Raw genomic sequence first — 20779 nt, 5'->3', positions numbered from 1 at the left:
TGTAAATTCATCTTTTGGGAGTCTGTTTAAACTCTGGAATTGAACCATTTGCAGGTATTATATGTAGCGTTTTTTAGGTATATTTTTCCTTCAGAGGAGATTTTCCTGGACCCTGTGGCAAAAGGGCCAAGACCCAAGTCAGGGGACTTATTAGACTCTTATTAGATCATAAACAATCCAAACCAGTCACAACACTTTTCATTTGTGAAGTCTCTTTAACAGTTCACCTGTGTCCTGCTGACCAGAGGTCATCAAAGGAGTAGAAGTCGCTTTGAGATCAAGCCATCCTGAACTCCAGTCAATGATTTGTTGACCTTAACTCAGACCATGGCTAGCAAGAGAACCTTTCTCCAAAAGAAGGTTTGTACACCTCATATGTGAACCTGCTTTCTTGGTGGTGGAAATAACTGAGAGCTACATGAACAGACTTGGAAAATCCCTAATGACTCACTAGGTATAGATGACTGTTGAGTGTTAATAGAATCCTGGCTACGCCACAATAATCGCTAATGATTATCTTTTGATTCAGTAGCCTTCAATAGGAACCTATCGGCAGAAACTGCAGTCACTTCAGGACCAGTACTCCAAGTTAAGAAGCAGCATTGGATTTGGTTGGCCTTCAACGATTAAACCACTTGCCTGACTTTCTACTGTACTTCTTCCTGCTAATCAGATGCCAAGACCAATCAACACTTCAGCTACAGGATTTCCACCAGTTGAACAGCCATACAACTGATTGAATTCATACTAGACTCATACTTTATTAGGTTAGTAGAAGGGGGGGGGATGGTGTAAAAATTGGGTATTTGTCTGTATGTTTGTAATTATTGGTATGTTTTAATATGTGTATTTATTATTGATGTACCATATCACAAAAACCGGGTGGACAAGACTTTGGTGAACTTCATCAGGTGAAACTCCAGGGAATACTTGCTGAAAATTGGGCATGGCAGATTGTGAAGGTAGTAATTTGTTAGGATAATTGGCCCTTTATTGACAGTTTCAAATAATTTTTCTCCTAAATCCCTATTGTAACATGCTCCAAACTATGCAATGTATGCTTGTTACTCTATAACCTTCCTTTTTACATCTAACAAATATCAGTTCCTTTTTCCCAAGCAAGCATCTTTCATAAGGAAATCTAGTTGACAGTTCACCATAGGCCCAAAACAAGTTACCTTCATGAACATTCAGATGAATCAAAATATGATTTTCCTGATAACAAAAAAGTATGCAACAAATGGTCAAAGTGTAGATTTTAGTTTAATTGCATTGGAAGTTATTCATACACATTATGAATGACGGAATGGCTATGCAATCCATATTGATGTAACACAAATCCATCCGAAGATCAGTCACAATTTTGGTTTTTTGTTCTGAAACTTGAAGCAATCTGAAAAGTATTTTAGTACTTAATATTATGTATTATTGTAGTATCAACATTGCATTCCATGCAAATAATCCATATTAAATGCTTTGCCTGAAGCTTTCCTATTTCATCTTTTCCAAAACAGAAATATACTATAAATTCAAGTATGTAGAAAGAAATTAGGCCTTGCATTGCTATGAGATAAATAATATTAACTGAAAGGATTTTTATATACAGAGGGAGTTGCTGCAAGGGCTCTTTATAGATTAGATATGCTCAACACATCCAAATTTGGCAATTTCCATGAACATGACCTCTAGCTACCTATACAGTTCCAAGAGATGCATGACCTGGCCTTACCCATTATGCTAACCCATGGTGTAACAGTGTAATAACACAACTGATAGTGGCTGGGTTTGTATAACATAGTAAAATTAAATAATATGATCTGTAGATCACAATGGCTGAGTTCATGCAACATGCTAAGCAAAACAGAACTTTTACCATTATGTGTGAAATCAATCTCAGAGTAACGTCTGAATCTTTGGTCAATATTATGATGCATACATTCACATGTTGTACTAAACCAAAATGGATATTTTTGGTTTAGCACACTATGAATCCAAACTCTATAATTTGTAGATTGTGGTTTATGGCTTAGTATTTTGTGATTTATTTAATGAATCATGGTAAAACAAACTATGAGTTAGTGTGATATTTTAGCAAAGGAACAAAGTACTTGATTTTACATTTTGAACTTGAAAACAGGAAATTGCCCCCAAACAGTTTTATAAAACATTCGTGTAAACCAGTATTGAGTGGAGTTAACGGAAGATAGCTTTTCTCTGTTTTTAATTGCATCCTTTTGATTGTGAGACATTTTTTTCAAAAACAGTTGTGTGCAATTTTTAGGCCTGTGTTCTCTCTTGTACCTCTTTACAGAATCATTCTAACAATTGTGATTAAATAATATATATTTAATTATAAATTCTTTATAAATATTTTCCAAGATGAGAATTTGAGATACGTTATTTCATATTTGGTTTTTATTGTTGCTACTTTTCTTTGATTTTTAAAAAAATGTTCAGCAAAGATACATAAAACTGGTAATAGCTCCAATTTCATTGTAGCATTGTAGCAAGAGCCGAGGTGGCGCAGTGGTTAGGGTGCAGTACTGCAGGCCACTTCAGCTGACTGTTATCTGCAGTTCAGCGGTTCAAATCTCACCGGCTCAAGGTTGACTCAGCCTTCTATCCTTCCGAGGTGGGTGAAATGAGGACCCAGACTGTGGGGGCAATGTGCTGGCTCTGTAAACTGCTTAGAGAGGGCTGAAAGCCCTCTGAAGCGGTATATAAGTCTTATTGCTATTGCTATTTTCTTCAATTTTGCATCGCTGTGCATTTATTTACAATTAAAGTTTGTTCTTGAACAAACCCCTTAGACAGAAAAGTTTAGTCAAACTTTAGAGTCAGGAAGCAGTGTGCAAAAGAGTTGACATAGGATGCGTCCCTACATGTAAAATTAGAGGTGATTTCCTCTCTTTTCCACCTTTAACTAATAGCATGACACATTTATTTTCAATATGTGCAATCTTTCCATGCAATATGGATAGTGTAAAGCATGGGTGTCAAACTCGTGGTGTCACATCGCCATAACATGATATATCACGGTGGATTTTTCCCTTTGCGGAGCTGCAGTGGGCATGACCTGTGTTTGACACATCTGGCTTGTGGGCTGCCAGTTTGACACCTATGGAAAGTATTTAATATCTCTGGGCTAAAGTACAGTAAGTTATCTTTAAGATATGACATGCATCAACTAATAAGTTTGGCTAAGTTTCTGGTAGTTAATTAAATTAACATATAATGGATTAGCAATGTGCTGTCCCTACTTTTCTCTTTCCCCTGCATATAGCAACCAATATACAAAGCATAAATGGGAAATTCAAAATGTGATGAAAGTTATGTCCATATGAAATATTACCTGGAATAAAGGGAGGATATATGTGTTGTTGTCTACTAACTTATATTACTGTAATGTAAGTGGACAGCGTTTCATATTTATGCTCTCCAATTCTGGATTGATAACCAATGTACGTTCTATCTCCTAAATCTTGTTTTAGAATTAAAACAAAGCAGGATTTAGTGAGACGGAGCTGACTATTGGAAGATAACAAAATAGTATAGATTACTTTTTCCAAATAAGGGAGAAAAATCATAACCCTTTCTGTACCAATAGATGAAGTAAAAATGTCTCAGCCAATCAGTGTTCCTTTGCCAGTCAGCAAGGAAAACAAAGCAAGTTCTTTTTTTGGGGGGTGGGGGAAGGTTGCATCTGAACAAAAAGAATAAAATTTGAGGATTTCGTGTTTTTATGATGTCGACAAGCCATTGGGCTGCTTATTCTGCTGTACTGTGGTAGTCTTTTTACCCCAGTTCTGACATTCAGTCATTTTATTGGGTGGCAGACAGGACAAAGCAAATATTCCTGCTAATGATTGTATAATATGCCTGTGCAAGGCAAAATGGTGATGTTTGTACAATAACATTCACTACTTGTAAATGGAAATTCCCTTCTTGGCAAAACCTTGGGGATGTTACAAAGCCAGTACTTTGTCCAATGCTAAACCACTAAGATCACTTATGTGCCGCATAGTCAACCTAATCAATTATTCTGAGTTTGATTCCCATCTGGATGTTGTGTGTTTTAGAATGCATTGTTCATGGAACAGCAAATAGTTTAACTGAGAAATAGTTTGCAACACTAAGATCTATTCTATCCTTTTAGAGATGCAGTTATTCACTTATATAAGGGAAAATAGGAAATTGAACAAAATCCAAAGAATCATGCAATTTCCAAAACTTTTTTAAAAATTAAATATCCACAATTTAAAATGAGCCTGGAAATCATCCTGATACTTGCAATCCTGATTCCTACCTTCAGTATCATTGTTAATTGAAGTGGAAATTGAATTAGAAGAAAAATGAAGAAATTGACATATAAAAAATAAATTTCTACTCATAAGTTTCACAAACTTAGTATTTCCTTCATGAAAATAAACATATCTGCATCCTGTTGAGAAAATTCTCCACTTGTTCTGTTACAGAAATCTATGTCCACATTTGGCTTTTAAGCCTTTAGAAAGAATACAAAGATAACTAAATGATAGAACAATTCACAGCAGAAGTCATATGAGTTTGCTTGGTACAGAGCTGATACATATTTTATCTTCTGACTGGTTCAATGGCAGGTAGAGAAAATTACTGTCAATAGAAATGCCTCTAATTAACTTCTTCCCCTTTTGGCTAATTGTATGTCACTATTTCATATAAATATGAAGGCTGCATTTCAGGCCCAGCCCAAACTGAGATGCTTCATTCAATAACTAAGGTGAGAAGGCTGAAGTGTTGAAGAGTTCAAGTCAGACCAGCTGTTCCGTGGTTCTCTAATTTAAAAATCCCTTCACATCTTTCAAGGAAAGTTTGGCATGATATCTTCAATCTTAGCTAGAAGGTTATATCTCCCTCTTTCCTAATCTGTATTTGAAGGAGGAAAACAGTTTGCACACATTATTTTGGCACTGTATATTTATGATTAGAATCAGAGATGGTATTCAGCCAGTTCTGACAGATTCTGGAGACCAGTAGCAGAAATTTTGAGAATGGGGAGGGAATGAGGATTTTACAGTATCCTTCTCCTGCCACACCCACAAAGCCACACCCACAGAACAGGTAGTAAAAAAATTTGAATCTCACCACTGGTTAGAATGCCTACAAAAGGTGGGTTGGGCAAAGGATATTTCCTATAATCCATAATATCTGTGGATGGCTACGCCTGACAATATTCATGCAAGATAATCAGGTACTATTAATTTCTGCAGCGGTCATAACTTTTCTTGATGATTTACCCGGCAGCCCTATGCCACATGTGTCTGTCTTTTTAATCTTTTCAGACTTAATTTATTTTGATTTTATTTATTTATTACGAAATTTATTTGCCACCCATCCCATTTCAAAGCACTCTTAATTTATCCATTCCAATTCTCCCTTCAGGCTTCTTTTTAATTTTGCTTGTTTTTCTCCCCCCCCCCCAAACCTTCAACTTTGTCCATCACAAAATAAAACAGTAGATGGCAGATTCTTAATTAAAGGTATAGGAGCAATAAAGGAGGTATACTCTTTAGCACTGATCTGCTTCAACAAAACTGTCCTTTTCCTGACCAGATGGTTCTACTTCAGTGTAAGGTGAGCGGTTTCTGAACTTCATGGTAGGCCACTGATGTGGTCTTCGCTGTAGAGAGAAAAGTTTCGATTTGAGAAAAGGAAGTTTTTTGTTTAAAAAAAAACACCCACACTTTACCCACAAATTTCTATCTGCATGCTTTTTTTCATGGCTTACTAATTGCAGTTCTCACCCTCCAATGTTCAATGTTGTATTAGTTTTCTAAAAATGTTAGGAAGTGTATTCCTTCTCCAGTGTCATCTTTACCACAACACTATGTGGTAGACCAGGCTAACGTCCTCTAGAAAATTTCATCTGAATCTGCATTTCCCCTGGATCTTAACTGAATATTCCAGCCATTGTATAACACAAAATCTTAACCAAGGGTGCATTAAGGTTTGGGGAGAGTTTGGATAAAATGCTTTCTGCAGTTACTGACATACTCTCAGTCATTTTATTTTCTAGTTTTGCTTCCTTCCAAATCCTTTTCTCCAGATTCTTTTTTCCTTTTTTAACTTTTGAAAGAATCACTAAGTGTTGTCACTCCCCCCCCCCTTTTAACATTTCTCCACAAACCTAAAGAGTGGGAGAAGGAAGGGTTAAAACAAGTCCTGTTTTAATTTAAGCAACTTTTGTGCTGTTAAATTTGCATACTGTGCACCCAATGGTTCAAAGTACAAAATTGTTATTGCTCTGAAGCACATTGAAGTGGATAGGACAGGACACAAAGGAGAGACTCTTGGGACCAGTTTAAGTGATAAAGCCTTTACAATGCTGGCCATTCATTTTGCCTTTAAAATTCTCCTACTTTGCAAACTGAAAAAGAGGTTTGTTTGTTTGTTTTTAACTTGTCCTCTCTGCAAAGATTCCGGGCAACACCAACGGGTCTATATTCAATAGATTGCATATCCTGTGGGATGAATAGTATTCCCCCCCCTGCTATAAAATATTTCTAAATCTTAATAAATCCAGCTTTTTAACAAGACAAAGTATAAACAAGGGACTTCTCTTAAGCTCACCTCAATGAAGAACAAAGCAGCACTTGAAGTAGGATTACTGGTGATGTAGATGCCAGCAAGAATAATAGCAGCAATCAGAAGAACTGTGAGGAGGATTCCAACAATTGTTCCTGTATGGATTTGGGATCCCCCCTTTTTTGTAGGAACACGATCTCTCAAACCTTCTGGGAAGATTATTATAAGGCATGGGAAAAGAGACAGAGTGAGACTTCATAATTCACTTCTCAGTAGTGGCTCCTGCCCTTTGGAATATCTTCTCCCCTCCAATGAAGTCCAAAGAGCTCTAAGGCTGTTTATTTTTTGATCAACAAGTTACAGCTATTCTGTTTGAATGAGAGATTGATATTGTTCACGAGCACCTTCTTTATCTACAGATTTATGTTTTGTGGTTTTTTTGTATTTAATATTTTATCTTATTGATACATTCCTAGAGCCTGTTAGTACAGGATATAAATCCTGGAAATCAATAAAGCAACATACACTTGGTGGAGTTTCTACATTGTGCAAAATGAAGATAAAGCAAACACATCAGAGGTGTTATTCAGCAGGTTCTGACCAGTTCTGGAGAACCAGTAGTGGAAATTTGAGTAGATCAGAGAACCGGTAAATACCACTTCTGACTGGCCCCGCCCCCATCTATTCTCTGCCTCCCGAGTCCCAGCTGATTGGGAGGGAATGAGGATTTTGCAGTAACCTTCCCCTGGAGTGGGGTGGGAATGGAAATTTTACAGTATTCTTCTCCTGCCACGCCCACCAAGCCATGGCTTCCAAGCCATGCCACGTCCACCAAGCCGTGTCCCCAGAACTGGTACTAAAAAAAATTGAATCCCACTATTGACACATTATAGTTAGCATGATGTATGAGTACAACGACTGACTGACAATAGTTCCCTATAGTTTTAGGCAAGATTTTGTTCCACTATTAACTGGAGAGAATGCCAGGGATTAAAAATGTTGTGGTTGGGATATTGTTGCCATTCTATGAAAATATAGCTACATAATATGTGGAACTAAATTACCCATCTTGGCTGTCTTACTAACTTGCTATCTTAGTCATGCTATCATTCATTGTTGGACAAAAATCTGGGAGGTTTAAGTACATCTTTAGAAATGCAAGCTGATTGATTGTAGGACATCCCTATATCTTAGCCCAATAATACCTTGCAAGATTATTGTTGAGTGTAATTTCCTGGAGGAAAGGTGAATCTAATAACATTCCAGTAGAGTATATTAATAGAACTTTTGCATATATTCTAATGCAATGCAACAATAAGGTATGTAGGGTATACTGAGATACTGAGGTATATAATTACTGCTCTGAATAAGCTGAACATGCAGAAAATTATATTTGCAGCAGCAGTACAACAGAAAGAAATTGGTATGATAAATATTTTCTTACTATAGGAAATTTGCACACCTTGTTTTAAATATAGGTATGTTTCTGTAACTATACATCCATTCATTCATAGAAATAATTCAGAAATAGAACAGAAAAGGAAGAGAAAGTAGAAAAAGGAGACAAACTGGTGAAAATATTAAAGTCTACTATCAAAATAGTATGATATTCTTTTCCAGTTATTGAAACAATAGCATTAAAACCCAACAAGTTAATGCGACAAACAATATAGTATAAGTAAGCTGTAGCAAGGAAACAGAACAGGTGTTAAAACTATAATCAAGTAGAAGCAAAACCCACAGCAGAAGTGTGGACCGTATGGTGCTATTTGGAGCATTAACCAATAGTAAAATAAAAAGGAAAAAGTGCAACTTTAAGAGTATTGGGAAGGGTTAACACTATACTGTAATAATCAAAATAGGAGGTTGCCAAGGTCTTGAAAGACAGCTGTCAAATCCGTTCTAAAAGAAAGTTTCTGTCATCTGTCAACTGCTCCTAGTTGCTGCCACCATCTGGTCATTGAAGATTATCAGATAAAACAAAACCATCAACTCAACAACATGCATCAATCAGCTAAAGGGTCTGTTTTTGATAGAGTCTGACTAGGAATTTGACATGTCTTGTCTGGTGATTTTGATGTCATAAAAAAATAGAGAAATATTACCTACAAAATTTGTGATTGCTTGTCTTTTTAAAAACTTCAATAGTCAGGAAGCAATTTAATTAGTTTTGGATACAATGATTTGAGCAGGGAAAGGGGAGCATCAACTACTCCTGACAGAAATTAACAAAGTGCCTTGAGGTTATTTCCCTCCTTCACAATAACATCACGGACAACATCTCTTTTATTAAGTGTTCTCCAACATCAATTGAAAAAAAATAACTTGAGAGCCATGTGGGTTATGTCAAACTCCTAAGACATTTTCCTCCAACCAGGTAATCTCCAGATGTGTTGGACTATGTCCCCAATAATTATGTTGGCTAGAGATCTTGGGAGCTCTAAATAATCTCTATGGAGAATGTCAAATTCAAAAATTTGTTCTAGACAAATATATTTTCACAAACTTTGGTCATCGGAAAACATTTACCTTCTCCTGGGATCTGGTTCAACTTTGTGTCATCTATAAGAACAAAACAAAAACGAAAAAGTGAAAATGAGCTGGCATAACAAAACTTTTTTTGACAAGTTAGATCCCTCATGCTGTCTACTAATAATCCTTCCAGAGAAAATCCAGAAGCACTGTGATTTAAATTAAGTGCCTGCTTAATTATCAGAGGCTTGGGTTCCTCTTAAGATGGCGCAGTTAAGTTACTGAATTAGTCAATGATTTAAATACTGAATTAATCAATGATTTAAATACTGGAAAATACAATAGTGGAGTCCTGTTGTAGCTTAATCACCAAATTTTCAGAAAGAAGGGGCAGGCCATTGGTGTTACCCTGTTGTACAGTACTAGAGATTCTGAGTAAGGCTATTGAAAGGAACAGGAAACTTACTACTTTCTTCCTCTGAGTTATCTTTTTCATACCAACACCCCCTCCACCCTACCATCCAACAGCTGGAAAAGTAGCTGACATTATTTGTTACTCCCCAGAACATATTTCGGCATTTAAGGAACCCACATGGGCTGCAATTACTCCTGTTGCGTTTTATGACATTTCCCAATTTTTAAAATATATCTTAATCCTGTCTTTTTTATATATAATTCAAAGTAGTAAACATGCCAATAATTCCTCCTTTCCTTGAGAGAGTGACTAGCCCAAATCCACCCAGCCAGCCTAAGGAGGAACTAGAGTCCACAGGATCCCAGTTTCTAGGCCAGCACTTTAAATTACTACATCAAATCAGTTCATTTAGTTGTAGTAGTTGTAGTTGAGTTTATTTATAGGCCGCCCTTTTCCCTGAGGGGACTCAGGGCGGCTAACAACTTGTATGGGAGGGGAAAACATACAATAACATAAAAACACAATGTATAATTAAAATCAAGCAACATTCATTCAACATTCGGGTGGGGGCAGATTATGCTCTTTACCCCCAGGCCTGGCGGGATAGCCAGATCTTGAGGGCTGTGCGGAAGGTCTGAAGGGTGGTGAGGGTACGAATCTCCACGGGGAGATCGTTCCAGAGGGTCGGAGCTGCTACTGAAAAGGCTCTCCTCCGCGTAGTTGCCAGCCGGAACTGGCTGGCAGATGGCACTCGGAGGAGGCCTAATCTGTGAGATCTTATGGGTCGAGAGGAGGTAATTGGCAGGAGGCGGTCTCCCAAGTACGCAGATCCACTACCATGAAGGGCTTTGTAGGTAGTAAGAAGCACCTTGAAGCGCACACGGAGATCAACAGGTAGCCAGTGCAGCTCGCGGAGGATAGGTGTTATGTGGGTGAACCGAGGTGCACCCACAATCACTCGTGCGGCCGCATTCTGGACTAGCTGAAGCCGTTGGATGCTCTTCAAGGGCAGCCCCATGTAGAGCACGTTGCAGTATTCCAGCCTAGAGGTCACAAGGGCGCGAGTGACTGTTGTGAGAGCCTCCCGATTCAGGTAGGGTCGCAACTGGCGCACCAGGCGAACCTGGGCAAATGCCCCCCTGGTCACAGCCGACAGGTGGTAATCAAAGGTCAGCTGTGGATCCAGGAGGACTTTAGCTATTTGTTTTTGAAAGGAAACAAAAGCATGAATGCATTTGTTTTTTTTATATATTGCTTACTGTTAAATGGCAGCCAAGTATTTTTTTAATACAATAAATAAATGCAGAAGGAGTTGCCCATAAGAGTTGAACCAAAATGGAGCCCCAAACTTAGGGCTACTTTGGTGCTAACCTGATTTGAATTTGTATTCAGGATTTGTAGAATAATAATAAAAGGATATGTACCATTGAGAATGCACAAAGCACAGTTTTTTTTCAATCTAGGACCAAGATAGCGAACCTATGAGACCATACTTGAGAGACCGCCTGCTGCCAATTACCTCCCATAGACCCGTTAGATCGCACAGGGTCGGCCTCCTCCGGGTTCCGTCTACCAGCCAATGCCATCTGGCTACCACCCGGGGGAGGGCCTTCTCTGTAGCAGCTCCGGCCCTTTGGAATGAACTCCCCGCGGAGATTCGGACCCTCACCTCTCTCCAGGCCTTCCGGAAAGCCGTCAAAACCTGGCTGTGCCGGCAGGCCTGGGGTTGATGAGTTCCCCTCCCCTCTCGACTTGTGTGGCTGTATGACTCTTGTGTATTTTAATTAGGTGTATTGTGCTTGTATCCCCTTTTCCCCTTTTGAGTTGCTCGCCGCCCTGAGTCCCTCCCGGAGAAAGGCGGCATACAAATAAACTAAATCTTAATCTTAATCTATTGCACTATAGTTCCCATCATGCCCAACCTGCATCATCAATAATGTATTGGACTGCAGCCCTCATAATATCTTCCCAGCATGGCCTCTGGCTTCAAATGTACCTCTGAAGTCTTTCAAGTTCCAGAATTTGTTTCTTTTACAAATAAAGACTTGGCTCAGCTTTCTGGACAAATTTGCACATAAAGACATAGACATACAGTATGCATACATAAGACTTTGTAGTGATAAAATATAGGTTTTGTGTAGGTACGTGTGTGTGTGTATGGATATGCATTATGCATAAAATGTGTGTAAGGATACATATATCAAACATTTTTTCTTCCTTGGCAGGGTTAAAAAAATGAACTAAGAAATTTATAGTCTTTTTTTTTTAAAGTCAATTCTGTCTCGAAAGGATGTGTCCTCTCTTTCCTTCATTGCTGAAGGGCAAATATTAATGTTCTTTTCGGTTTAATGTAATTAGCAAATGAAGCAGACACTATTAAGCAGCACACTTAAATCAGCACCTGTCACTAATCTCAGGGGAGAACAAAATTTGGTGCTAATTTAGGCACATTGCACACATAATCCTCAGAAATAGAACATCGCTTTTTAAAAAATGGGGAAAACTAAGCTAAATTGTAAAGTACAATTGGGACCTGTGATGAAATACTGCACAGTTAAGTACCCTAAATGACTTTGCAGAAGTAGGGGAAAAAAAATCAAGATGGAGGTCACAACCCTGCAATCTAACCCCGCCTCCTTTGTATGTGAATCAGTGCCTTTTAAAAAGGGGCAGGGATTAGATCACACGGTTGTGACTGCCATCTTGATTTTTTCCCCCATTTCTTGCATAGGAAGGCATATTTTATAATTCCTCCAAATTTACATATCCTAGGATAGTGATGACTAACCTTTTCGGCACTGAGTACTGGAAAGGGGGCACTTTGCATGCACACTCATCTGGGACGCAACTAGGAAGAGGAGCTGCCCAGGGAGCATGCACACACCAAAAAATGAACCTTGGTTTCTGGTGCATGTGTGCGCACCGGCCAGCAAATCTCTTAGTTACTGCCACACATGTGCATGTGCCAATGAACTGGCCAGTGTACATGCTCATGCTGGAAAACAGAAGACCAGCTTTTCCGGTTTCCAGCACTGCTGCACACACAAAGGCCAGCTGATCGTCATATGTGCAATGTGCGCCAGAAGAGGAACGGTTGAAGCTGCGTGTGCCAGGTGACATAGTTCTGTATGCCACTTTTGGAACGTGTGCCATAGGTTCGCCATCTTGGTCCTAGGAGGTGATGGTCATTTTCAAACAGAAGACATTGTGTTTGTATATAGTGCAACTAAGACAATTTTGGAAGATGAGAATTCACAGCTATATGAGGAGGGGGGAAAAACAAGCAAATCCCAAATCAATTTCAGAGAGGCCAGTATATGACTTGTAGCTTTCTTGAATGGGCTGGAATGGGGCTGAACCAGGGGTGGGTTCCTTCCAGTTCTAACCACTTCTATAGAAGAGGTTCCAGAAATCTACCATGCCTTTTAGAACCGGTTCCAGCTCCCTCCCCCCGCCCATCCACACATCATCAAGATGAAGAGCGAGAGGAGGAATTCTGGGAGTTGAAGTCCACAAGTCTTAAAGCTGTCAAGTTTGAACACCCCTGGGTTTTTTTCCCTAAAGGGTTAGGGGTGCAAGGGTCTTGTAACTAGAAAGCTTTAAGACTTGCGTGCTTCAAATGCCAGAGTTTCTGAGCCAACATTTTGGTTGCTAAGCAAGAGCGTTGTTAAGTGAGTTTCACCACATTTTACAAGTTGCCCATGCCCACCCAGTCACATGGCTGGCAAGCCACTCCCACCTGGTCACATGGCCAGCAAGCCACTCCCACAAAGCAGGCCACACCTACAGAAGTTCTAAAAAATTTCAAAACACACCCTTTTCTGTAAAAAAAAAGTTAAGAGAGCTAGCTGTATAATTTATAATTAGTCTCTCATAGCCTAAACACACATGAATCACACAACCCGGCATCTTTTAACCTCACATGGTGCCTACCTTCTGTAGTTAAGCTGTCTATAAATTGGGAGGATGATGTGATGGTGTCTTCTGGAAGTGGTGTAAAGGGGCTATGATTGGGAGTTGAAGACATATAGTGTTCATCATCTTCAAAATCTGCACACGTCTGCTCCTCTGACTGAAATGACAGCACAAAATAGTTTCTTTGGTTTCACCTGATGCCATTCCTCTCACTAAGAGCAATCACCCCAAGCTTATTAGTTTAAGAACTGCAACAGTTACTCCTCCTCTTGCTAATATCTTTTTCTTTGTTGAGTCATATCTTTTAAATTATAAATCTAAGCAGAAGGATTATAATAGTATCAATCTTCAGAAACTGTATACCAATTTTTTTCCTTTTCCTAAAGAGCAAGGTAAAATATGTTTTAAATACCAACTTTAAATCAATAAACCCCATTTTCTAATCCCATTTACGTTTATAATATTCTGGAAACATACAAATATGGAGCAGTAGTGGGATTCAATTTTTTTTACTACTGGTTCTGTGGATGTGGCTTGGTGGACGTGGCATGGCTTGGTGGGCGTGACAGGGGAAAGTTACTGCAAAATCCCCATTTCCTCCTGATCGGCTGGGACTTGGGAGGCAGAGAATATGTGTGGTTGCATCCAGTCGCAGGTGGTATTTGCCGGTTCTCCGTACTACTCAAAATTTCTGCTACCGGTTCTCCGGAATTGGTCAGAATCTGCTGAATACCACCTCTGATATGGACTCTGCAATCTAATTGTAAAGGCTTAGTCTTCCTCGTACCTCACTCCCCACATCTGTTCTTAGTTGTGTAATGTCAATGTTAACTTCTCTGTAGACTAAGCATTTTGTGTCTTTTCAGTTGGTTCTTACACAAGGTCTTCAGTCCCTGGAAATAACTGATGATTGGTTGATAAATTGTAGCCACTTTTCTAACACTGTCTTTTGTTTCTTCATCTTTGTCCAGAAATAATTCAGAGATGTGCACACTATCTTTTTTGATACTGTTTTCTTAAACTCTTTACACGATCAACTGCCCTGGACATCTGGAGCTGATTACGGTAAGTAAAATGGATCCAAATAAATGTTCTTTAATTTCATTCTCCCAGCTAGATTTTTAGCTGAAAGAGGTATACATGTGTACCAAAAGTCAGATTCTCATATAGTAATGAACTAGGTTGTAAGGTCCTTGATTTATGACCTCAACTGAGCCTAACATTTCTGTTGCTAAGAGAGATAGTTGTTTTGCCACATTTTATGATCTTCCTTGCAATTGTGAAGTGAATTGCTGCAGTTGCTAAATAAGTGACACAATTGTTAAGTGAATTTGGCTTCCTCCTTGATTTTTGTCAGAAGGTTGCAAAAGGTGATCACATCACAGGACACTGCAGCCATCATAAATATGACCCAGTTGCCAATTGTCCAAATTTTGATAACATGATCATGGGGATGCTGCAACAGTCGTAAGTGTGAAAAATGGTCATAAGTCACTTTCTTCAGTACCATGATAACTTTGAACAGTCACTAAATGAATGATTGTAAGTCAAGGACTACTTGTATGCTTTATTAATTTTTTCCCACAGGAAAAAAATATTGAACTTATGAATATTCAAAGTCATGTATCAAAAAAGTAAAAAAAAAGTTTGGAAGAAAATGGTAATTAATTTATATATTTATATGTAATGTATATCATAAATTATTCATGGGACTGACATTTGGCACGCCCAATATCTATTACTTCCATATTCTCTTCTTCTGCTTCAGTGCTATCTTTATTACTGCTCCACTCTTCAAACTTCAACTGTGCAGTCCAATAGTTTTCCTTTTCTCCTTATATTGGGATATATGGGAATCTCTTAAATAGCAATAGTACTTAGACTTAAGTGCTTTACAGCCCTCTCTAAGCGGTTTACAGAGTCAGCATGTTGCCCCCAACAATTTAGCTCCTCATTTTACCCACCTCAGAAGGATAGAAGGCTGAGTCAACCTTGAGCCTGATGAGATTTGAAGTGCCAAATTGCAGGCAGCCTTCCCTCAACAGAAGTAGCTTGCAGTAGCGTGCAGTACTGCACTCTAACTACTGCGCCACCGCAGCTTCCCTCTACTATTTTCTTGCATAATCTGCAAGAGTCAGCAGAAACACCATCTTCCTATTTTCACAAGCCCTCCTCCAAGTTTCCCCCAACAGCTACTTGTGAAAAGGTTGATTTGAAAGATAGCAATTGGCCCACAGAGCTTCCATAACTGAGAGTGGATCTAAGCTTATCTCACCCTTCGCTACCACAAGCCAACTCATATTCTTCTCAGTTAATGTCTGCCCTGTATGAATCCATGCCACCACCTATCTTTATAACCTTGGCTCAACTGCAGATGTCTTCTCCTACTTGGTGGGTATAATATTGTTCTCCTTTTGGAGGCAGGAATTTATCCATTAAAGGTAACTCTTGCTTCAACTGTTTTGTAGCTTCTGAATTTCAATATACTTTAGATCCTATAAGGAAATGCTGACTTGATATGTTTTGCTCCACTCTTTCAAGAAAGGAAGCTAAATAATGAAACATGAACATGACAAATTTATCTCTTCTCTTGATGAGGTACAAATTGCATGCAAAGCACCTATTTCTTTTTTTTTTTAGTTTCTTTTGTTTCTCTTTAGTGAGGAGTGGGGATGAGGAAAGTGTTTTTTGATGAATGTGGATCATTTTGAATGTAGACAGCAGGAACAATGGGAATGCAGAGTTGCCCATTGGTGAGCATTAAGCCAGAACTGAATATTTTATATTTTTACAACTTCATTATCTATAACAATTACTTCTTGGCCGCAACCATATTCCAGCCACTCTTCACGGTATCGGTCAAGGCCACTGGAGCACCTACAGAAAAAGAAAGCATAAGAGCTGATACTAAAAAATGATGTGGTGATGCTTGTTAGATGATGTTTTTACTGGGAATGTTTTTCCTAAGAAATCTAGGAAATAGTAAGATATTCTTTGTCTCCTTTTGTGGCTATGGCTAAACTAAGCTAAAGTAGAATTTATTGTTCAGTGTACTGTGGGAATATAGTATATTATATGCAGGGAACAACTGTGTGTTGTTAATCCCAGTTTAACTAACTGCGTGAACCAAACTTCTAGATAGCCTTTTCTTGCACGCTTCCACTTTGTTGCATATGGACTGCTTCAGCAAATGTACATATGGAAAACAAATGCAAGTATAATGCAAGAAGAAAGCATATAGGAGCACTCTATTTCTCATTAGGAATTATACCATCACTGCACAGATTAAGATTTGTAATGTTTTCAGTTAGATAAGCAGGAGACTTTTGAAAGATCTAGACATGAGGGGCTTAACTTGAAGAAATCTACATCAAGGTGCCAGAATCAAGTCTTTATGAAGTTATTTTATGAAAAACTCTAGCTCCTTTATCTGAATTATTCTCGCTTTCTTCTCATCCTCTCTCTCCAAATTCCCCCCCCCCTCATACCCCTAAAATTATAGCTTGCTGAAGAGGCTGTAAACTTTTTGCTAAAAAGACCTGCTGGCATGTCTGTACCAAGCTACAGTTGCCAGGCCTTTGTAATAACAATGTTGGCATGAGAGCAAAAATTTGGAGTCTCCATCCTCTGCATGCTGTGCTAACAGAGGAAAGCCCTAGGACCATCTGGTCCAATCTATATTGGAGGGCCAAGTGATTTTCTTAAGTATGATTTTATCATCAGAATTCCCAGCTGGGTTTAGTACACCAGACACATGGACACTAAATAAATATAACAAACACACAGAAAAGGCTTTCTTTAAGGAACTAAGGGATTCCACTCCAGTGCAGCAGGGTTCGAAGCATGTAAATGTTTCCTTAGCTACTTTGGACTCTTGGGTCTACCCCAAGAGCAGCACATCAAGATTCTCTTGACATAACCGCGCATAATGATTCTCTTGAAGAACCCTGCCCCACCAAAACCCATGGGGTTGTGATTTCCAATGGAGCCAAACCCAACCTATTCCTCCTGCATATTCAATAGACCAGGGGTCGGCAACCTTAAACACTCAAAGAACCACAAAGTCCTAACCGGAAGTTCCCCATTCAATTCTGCAGCCGACCAGAAGTCCAGTTTCCCCACCATAGAGTATCCTCCTAGTGCAGCGTCCTTTTTCCTCTACCTGTCCTAACCGAAGGCCCTATCAATTGTGGAGCTGACCAAAAAACCTGCCCATTGCCATAGAGTCTCCTCCTGGCACACCCTGCTTCTCCCTTCCCCCCCACAACAGGAAGCTCCTCTCAAAATTGTGGTGCTGACTGGTGACAGGGACCACAGCAGAGGGATGAAAGAGCCACATGCGGCTCCAGAGCCACATGTTGTTGATCCCTGCATTAAACTGTGATTTGCTGCTGCTCTGAGGAGCTTGGAAGGCAAAAGATGTGGCAGAAAATCAATCTTTCCCAATACACTCAAAAGTCATGAATTACATGTTCACATGTGGATGGTTCCTGATACAAAGATGCCCAGAAAGAAAAGAACCTCATTTCTGATGTTTGCAGAGCAATCAGCTGTTGCCTTGCAACTCCACAATTTTAGACAGCCTGTTGAGCATGTTGGGAAGTATCCTGTAGCAGTTGAAGGTATTGATAGGATTCAGCATTTCATCTTCATTTCTGAATTCATGAAAGAAAGTATACTTTTTTCTGGAATTTTTAAAATTTTTTCTTGAAATTCAAATTAAAGTTAACACATGGATATACATCATACGGGCATAAATCTAATATATCTCTTGTTTTAGTTAGTCATAGAGCACATTAATTCTTAATTTCTCAGAGTGCATAACAAAAATGCATCCATTTTATCAGATATATTACTTGGAACTAAGCTAGCTAAAAAGTTGATGGAAAATACTGTGTTTTAGAAAAACACTACATTTCCTACCAGAAAAAATGACTACATGTTTTATTTGTTGCACAAATGCATTAGTGCTTTTGTTATATTTATATTACATTTATTATCATTTCTCTGGAAATTAGACTGCCCCCACTCTAATACTCTTCTGGAAGGCCCTGAAGATGTGATTCTACCAGTAGATCTGGGGAACCCAGAGCGGGATAGAGCCCTTTAAATGCCTGATGTGAGTGTGTGTTGTCACTGAGAGGTGGGAGGCTTATTTTATTATTTGTATTTTTTAATTTTTATTTCTTTTATATTGTGTTTTTATTTCCTGTAAGCCTCCTTGAGTTGCTGTGAGCAAATGGGTGGCAATATAAATTTTCCAAATAGTATTTACTTTTTTTATTTCAAAACATACCAATAAGATTAGAGAAAAAATATTCCAGAAATTTAAACAAAATGGTATCTAAATTTATTTAGCAAGGAAAGAGGCCCAGAATTAAATTGAAACACTAACAGGATTCCAAGGAAAAAAGAGGATTTGGACTGCCCAAATGGGGAAGATACTATCAAGCGGCAGCACTAACATGGGTAAAAGATTGGATAGGACTTAAAAATAGAAGGCTATTAGCATTGGAAGGTCATGGTATGCAAATGGGGTGGCATGCCTTCCTGTGGGATGAAAAACATAAAACCCACCAGTACTGCCAGAGGCACCATATAAGATGTGTGGTTGAGGATGAAACAACAAAACTACATGGAAACCCCAAACTGGTTATCAATGTTGGAGATGTTCGTGCATCCGAAATTTATTAATTTAGGGAAAGTAATTACTTATAAGGAGATACTAAATGAAAGAGGTGAACTAAAATCTAGAAGAAGGAATAGAACTGGAATGGTGGGATTACTTACAAGTCCAATCCTGATACGTAAAAGACAAAAAAGAATGAGGTATTAAGAAAGGACACAAAGAATTAGATAAAATTTTACTTGATGAAGAGGAGAAAATGATTTAAAAATTATATCAATATCTATTGGATTATACAATGGCGGAAGAGCAGGTAAAGGAAACCGTGTTAGCATGGAGTAGGAACTTTGGTTACAGCATAGATTTGGACAATTGGCAAGAAACAAAAAGTTAACTTTAGCCACCTCATAAAAGGAAAACTTATACAAGATGTTCTACAGGTAGCACATCCCACCCATAAGATTAGCTAAAATTAACAAAAACTTATTGCTACGATGTTGGAAATGTAATGCTGCTTCTACTATATGTGGTGGTAGTGCACGAATAGCAATAGCAATAGCAGTTAGACTTATATACCGCTTCATAGGGCTTTCAGCCCTCTCTAAGCGGTTTACAGAGTCAGCATATTGCCCCCAACAACAATCCGGGTCCTCATTTTACCCACCTCGGAAGGATGGAAGGCTGAGTCAACCTTGAGCCGGTGAGATTTGAACAGCCGAACTGCAGAACTGCAGTCAGCTGAAGTGGCCTGCAGTGCTGCATTTAACCACTGCGCCACCTCAGCTCGGTGCCAAAAGCTAGGGCTTTTTGGCACCAGATAAGAAAGTATTTGGAAGAGACACTAAATCAAAGGATGGAGTTGAGGCCAGAATTATTTCTACTAGGGATCACAAAAGAAAAACATGGCAAAGGTGGACTATATTTAGTACTGCATATTTTAATGGTGGCAGAGGTTTTTTGCACAAAAATAAAAAAATAAAGAGACTACCTCGGATCAAGAAATAATAAATAAAACACTGGCATGCACAGAAATGGACAGACTGACTCTAGAGCTCAAAGACAAGGATGAGATGGAATATCATGAAATCTGGGACAAATGGTACCGATGGTTAGAAATGAGGGAAAAAGGCTGGGCCAGAAAAACACAGACAAGTTAAGAATTGGAAAATATGGTATTAAGAATGTGTGATAGGTAGGAATTGGATATGTATTTGTATGATTAGTAATTATATTAAAGAAAGGATCAACGGACAGGTAATTTGAAGGACTACGCATACCTATGTAATGGATATAAAATGTAATTGTTGTAAGATCTAATCACTATATGGAAATGTTTATGCCAGAAATGTTGCACTATGTCCAATGTTTTTAATGTTTATCTAATAAAAACTTTTTAAAAATAAACAAAATTTCCAAATAAAAAATAAAATAGAACTGGAGGACAGATGTTGAGGGCCTCACTCCACAGAAAGCATGAGACTCTCAAAATGCTTCTTCCAAAGCATGTCTGGCATGTACAATTCTGCTTTAGGAGAGAAAAGGAGCCTTGAAGTTGATCATTTAACTGTACAAGTATTTCTCCCCAACTTTTTGATGCCTATGTCACTGTTGATTCACATTCACCAGGCTGTAATTTTACTGTTATTTTACCTCAATATACCATAGACCTTCACGCAAACCCTCATCTCCCCTGGCTTCTTCTGCTGCCATAGAGTTTTGGGGAGGTCTAGCATTCTGCCAAGCAAAATATATTTCAAATATATGTTAACTTCCAGATATGAATGATT

General features: G+C 38.6%; 1 protein-coding gene and 1 long non-coding RNA gene across 2 annotated transcripts in view; one reads left to right on the top strand and one right to left on the bottom strand.

Moving 5' to 3' along the window:
- Positions 1–232: 232 nt before the first annotated feature.
- On the top strand, positions 233–14422 carry LOC116520363. The gene is made up of 3 exons (XR_004256773.1): positions 233–360; positions 530–767; positions 14338–14422. It is a non-coding gene; the product is annotated as an uncharacterized LOC116520363 (long non-coding RNA).
- Positions 5076–20779, bottom strand: part of PLXDC1 (plexin domain containing 1) — a 75951-nt gene continuing 60247 nt past the window's right edge. Inside the window, exons 10-14 of the mRNA XM_032234525.1 lie at positions 16183–16243; positions 13385–13523; positions 9094–9126; positions 6610–6773; positions 5076–5659 (exon numbers count right to left, since the gene is read on the bottom strand). Of these exons, the coding sequence (XP_032090416.1) occupies positions 5549–5659; positions 6610–6773; positions 9094–9126; positions 13385–13523; positions 16183–16243 (508 nt within the window). The 3' untranslated portion in view covers positions 5076–5548. The remainder of the gene's footprint in view (positions 5660–6609; positions 6774–9093; positions 9127–13384; positions 13524–16182; positions 16244–20779) is intronic.

This window comes from Thamnophis elegans, chromosome Z, assembly GCF_009769535.1.
Source record: "Thamnophis elegans isolate rThaEle1 chromosome Z, rThaEle1.pri, whole genome shotgun sequence".
Classification (NCBI taxonomy): Eukaryota; Metazoa; Chordata; class Lepidosauria; order Squamata; family Colubridae; genus Thamnophis; species Thamnophis elegans.
The sequence above is the reverse complement of the archived record's forward strand: the minus strand, read 5'-3'. Positions and strand labels throughout refer to the sequence as shown.